Here is a 1,156-nt window from a genome sequence, read left to right as displayed (position 1 = left end):
ATATATATATACATATATATATATATATAAATATATATATATACACACACATACATATATATATATATATATATACATATATATATTGTCCCTGAGACATAGCCATGCAAATGTGCCATTAAACTATCACATACCTCGACCACAGCTGGGTGAGACTTAATCACTGCATCTGTCGAGTTGGTTGATTGTGAGCCTTTTCTGTATTCTGATTGAAGCAGATAACGGAGAAATGATGTCGAATGAGCAGAAAGTAAGTTGATGCCCATACCGTTAGACGCTTACCAGGTACTACTGATAGTATGAGTGTTGCAATGACAAGGGCACGCAATACCACAACCAGCCTCGAGATATACAATAAATGTGCCCTCAATAACTACATACTGATCTGTACATGTTTGGGAACGAGTAGACAAGTATATACTGGCAGAGACACAAGTACTTAGTACGTGATTACGCATAAGGAAACGAAGTGTGAGGCACGTATACGTGTTCAGATCCAGATAAACACACACCTTCGGTTTCGGCGTGGTACTCGACACCAGCAGGTAACAGTAGGCCAGTGTTTGGGTGTACATGGAAGTTGAGCAGCTTGTCGTGTAGCGCTGTGAACAGAGGACTTGCCTTGCGCTTTAGAGACAGGGCTTCTTTATAATACGGCGACTTCTTGGCGTTGTATGTCTGTAAGGGGGAGGGTTGGGGGTTGTGTACGGGGGATGATAAGCATGCGTGCATGCATATGGAGAGAGAGAGGGATACGTAACTCTGTTGTATGGACATGCATGCATTTTCCTATCTATATATGTACATATACATATGTGAATGCATATATACAGATTCATAAGCATATGTACGCAGGCACAAGCATATATACGCAGGCACAAGCACACAGGTGTGTGCTATGCCGTATGAAGCGAATGACGGCCGAAAAACAGTAGTGAGTGAGCGTATACCATGAGATAGACTGTCTGCAATAGCCATTGTATACACGAGGATAGGCAGCGGCTGGTTAGTACATACACATGCACGCATATGGCACTCAGACCCACTTTTGCGTTCGTACGCAATCCCAGTTGTGCGTGTGCGCTGGTGTGCGACATACAACAGTTAATATGTGTGTTCAATATGTACGAGCAGACCACTCAGCTCGCCACATTCG

The 1,156-nt window shown here is 43.1% G+C and overlaps 1 protein-coding gene across 1 annotated transcript; it reads right to left on the bottom strand.

The window, feature by feature from the left end:
- Positions 1-512: 512 nt before the first annotated feature.
- Positions 513-678, bottom strand: SARC_16807 (hypothetical protein; the record flags this gene model as incomplete). The annotated part of the gene is made up of 1 exon (XM_014289090.1): positions 513-678. A coding segment is annotated over one exon (166 nt), but the record flags the coding sequence as incomplete, so codon positions are not given.
- Between the last annotated feature and the right edge of the window lie 478 nt (positions 679-1,156).

Source organism: Sphaeroforma arctica (assembly GCF_001186125.1).
Source record: "Sphaeroforma arctica JP610 unplaced genomic scaffold supercont1.8942, whole genome shotgun sequence".
In the NCBI taxonomy this organism is placed as follows: domain Eukaryota; class Ichthyosporea; order Ichthyophonida; genus Sphaeroforma; species Sphaeroforma arctica.
The sequence above is the reverse complement of the archived record's forward strand: the minus strand, read 5'-3'. Positions and strand labels throughout refer to the sequence as shown.